Below are 3146 nucleotides of genomic sequence, written 5' to 3' on the forward strand. Positions count from 1 at the left end.
TGCAAAATGTGGAAATAAGCAATTCGAGTGCAATTATTTTTACCCTTTCGAAAGCTTCGAAAATCTTAAAATTCAAATCAAAAATATGCGTGTAGTATATATGTGTGTAGTAGTTGTAGGGATTATGTTGGTTCCAAGACGAATTCATACAAGGTTGTGTTAAAATTATGTGTCTGTTGTACACAACCTTGTATTCATTCTCCTTGTTTTGTTCTTTATCTGCAGATTTTCGCAAATAGTTGAAAATGCATACACTTATGGAAATAAAATCAGTAGTGCCTTGGTTTATGCAATAAACTATATGAAAAGAATTTTCCACAGGCATTTCGGGGGCGCCGGGTTTGAACCCCCAAAACCTCTACCTGCGTTCGCCCCGTACTTGATTAAAAAATAAATAAATGGTTGCATACCTTTGGGCATTTTTTTTTAAATTTCCTCAACAGTGAGGGCTAAAATAAATAAAAAATCTTTTTTTTTTTGTATGATAAATTATCTCATTTCAATTTAATTTATTGACAGATTATACAAGGCGAAATTACTTGATTTCAGCATGATTTTCTTATAAATTACAAATGAGCCGTAAATTACGATAATGTGAACATACTTTTAAAGAAAGGAAGTGATTATCTATACGTCGGAATATTTTTTTTATGTATGATAACGCATAACCGTCAAATCCTTTGTTTAAAGAAAAGGTGGTACCTCACAGGTGGTCCTATCCTAATTTGGTGTAGATCCGATTTTGATTTTTGCAAAAAAATTTCTTGTTTATTTAAACAATAGTCTTCGAGTGTCTTCTGCAAATCGATAAATTGTTTTAGTGATGATTTCTTCATATATTTTTTACAAAACCTCTGTGAACGCTAATCATACATAAATCTTAATTACAAGTAAGTAAAAATTTGTGAAGTGGGCCACCATTTTTTCGAAGGTCTAGCTTTTTAGAGCAAGTATCTGTTTATGCTTCACAACGAAAACAGAAAAAATACAAGTGTCACAATATTTCGAAATTAGAATTATGTTGGAAGGTATAGTTACATTCTGCTCATTTTTTAAACAGTTAAGAATGATGATATTTTCTTCCCAGTTTTATTTTTTAATTAGTCATAATTTTTTTTTTTGTAAAAGTTATTATTTTTTTTTTAAATATTACTGACATCCAAGGGCTTTAAAATCCCGCTTTGGGCTAGTATTGTATGTTCTATTAACAATTTATATTGTATGTTCTATTAACAATTATTTGCAAAAAAAAAAATTGCCGGAATGCATCGAGACGGAAGTTATTCACGCTTTTCTCTTGACGCCCAATGTATTTTCCAGGGAATAAAGACAAATAATGTCAGAACCTTCACAAGAACTAGGGGATGCTCGATTTTTCGCATGAACCTTTCATTTTGGCTCTAAACAACATGCCAAAAAATCTTCTGGAAAATACTCTAATTTTGTGAAAGGACACAGGATCTTTATTAACAGAAAAGAGTTTCTGAAATAAGAAAAAAACGCGAATAGTATAAGTATAATTAGTACCTATTAATAGTATATTGCTGCAAATAACGAAATTAAGCTGTATTAATTAGGAATAATTTTAATTTCTCTTTCAAGGTTCGCTGTGAGACGGCTCGTTTCAAAGGCCTATTTCTCCAAAAACGACTGGATTGCTTATGAATTGCGGTAACTTAAGTCATCTCGCAATGAGTGCAGATGGTTCTTCCATTCGTTTTAGCGACCATACACTGGACAAAGCAACAAAAGCCAAGGTCACTTTGGAAAATTATTATAGTAATTTGGTAACCCAATATGGAGAGCGCAAGCAACGACTTGCTAAACTAGAAGCCCAGCTAAAGGATGAAAGTCTAACAGAGTCACAGAGACAAGAGAAAAGGATCCAGCATGCACAGAAAGAAACAGAGTTTTTACGTCTAAAAAGATTACGATTAGGTGTTGAGGACTTCGAAGCATTAAAAGTTATTGGAAGAGGTGCTTTTGGAGAAGTTCGACTGGTGCAAAAAAAGGACACAGGGCATGTTTATGCTATGAAAGTTTTACGTAAAGCAGATATGCTTGAAAAGGAGCAAGTCGCCCATGTGCGCGCAGAACGCGACGTGCTTGTTGAAGCCGACCACCAATGGGTAGTTAAAATGTACTACAGCTTTCAGGTAAGCGTTCTAAAATCGTTCGTTTTCAGATAAGTGGACATTGGTTAGAAAAGGTTTCACAAACATAATAAAAAGCGTAGATAAAGTATGATCAGAGTAGGGATGTGTTATTTGCCAAGAATCCCGGGATCTTCGGGATTTGTAATTTGCAGTAGTGGTGGCAATAATAGTACACACAAAAAACTGTATTCCCTAAACCAGAGGTGGGCAGTCGGCAGAGCATTATTGTAGTGTGCGTGCAATTGATGTCACTGTATGCGTGCGAATATGTCGTGCAGTTGAATGAAGCTTTCGCTGCCTTCTTAAGCATAGCGTGTATGTATACGCGAATACGTCGCGCAGTCGCCCGCCGGGCAGACGCTGCCCAGCTGTGCCCTAAACCATGGGCCAAATATAGTAAAATTACGTTTTGAGTTCTTTTCTCTGACGTCGGGAGTTTTTTAAGGACTTTAAAATTTAAAAATATGAGTACACTGAAGGAAAAAACAAAGGTAAGTGCTACAATAACGAGGTTGATTCTACAATAAACAGCTATGATGGTCTACCAAAGCTGAAATATGTCAAATGAACTATGGAAATGTGATTCTTACGTTGAAAAATAGTGTTGATATTTTAAGATTGTTTCTTTTCAATTCAAATTGCATTAATGTTGATTTAAAAATGCGTATCTTTCATTCAACTTCGAAAATAAAGTGATTTAAACTTGACTTTGTTTTTGTTTTAACAATGATTACAGTCAATTTAAATACTCCCAATGTTGACCTAAGAATATAGAGTTGTTAATTTAACATTGAAAAGTAGTTGGTTTGACTTTTTTTTCAAGGTTGCTTCAAACACGACTTCAATGTTGGTTTAACTATTAACATTTAAAACCTCTAAGCTTATAATTTCCACAAGTATAAAAACAAGTTATTTATATATTTTTTTAATTTTCTTTTATTTTAATTATATTCAACAATTTTTATGAGCTCGAGGCCGTTTTCAGTGAAA

General features: G+C 33.6%; 1 protein-coding gene across 3 annotated transcripts in view; it reads left to right on the top strand.

Moving 5' to 3' along the window:
- Positions 1-3146, top strand: part of LOC118738726 (serine/threonine-protein kinase tricornered) — a 94087-nt gene that overhangs the window by 33344 nt on the left and 57597 nt on the right. For all 3 annotated transcript variants that reach the window (XM_036469656.1, XM_036469658.1, XM_036469657.1), the window contains exon 2: positions 1603-2156. In XM_036469656.1, the coding sequence (XP_036325549.1) occupies positions 1662-2156 (495 nt within the window). In that variant the 5' untranslated portion in view covers positions 1603-1661. The remainder of the gene's footprint in view (positions 1-1602; positions 2157-3146) is intronic.

Source organism: Rhagoletis pomonella, unplaced genomic scaffold (genome assembly GCF_013731165.1).
Source record: "Rhagoletis pomonella isolate Grant_MI unplaced genomic scaffold, Rhpom_1.0 Rhpom_scaffold_00005, whole genome shotgun sequence".
NCBI lineage: Eukaryota > Metazoa > Arthropoda > Insecta > Diptera > Tephritidae > Rhagoletis > Rhagoletis pomonella.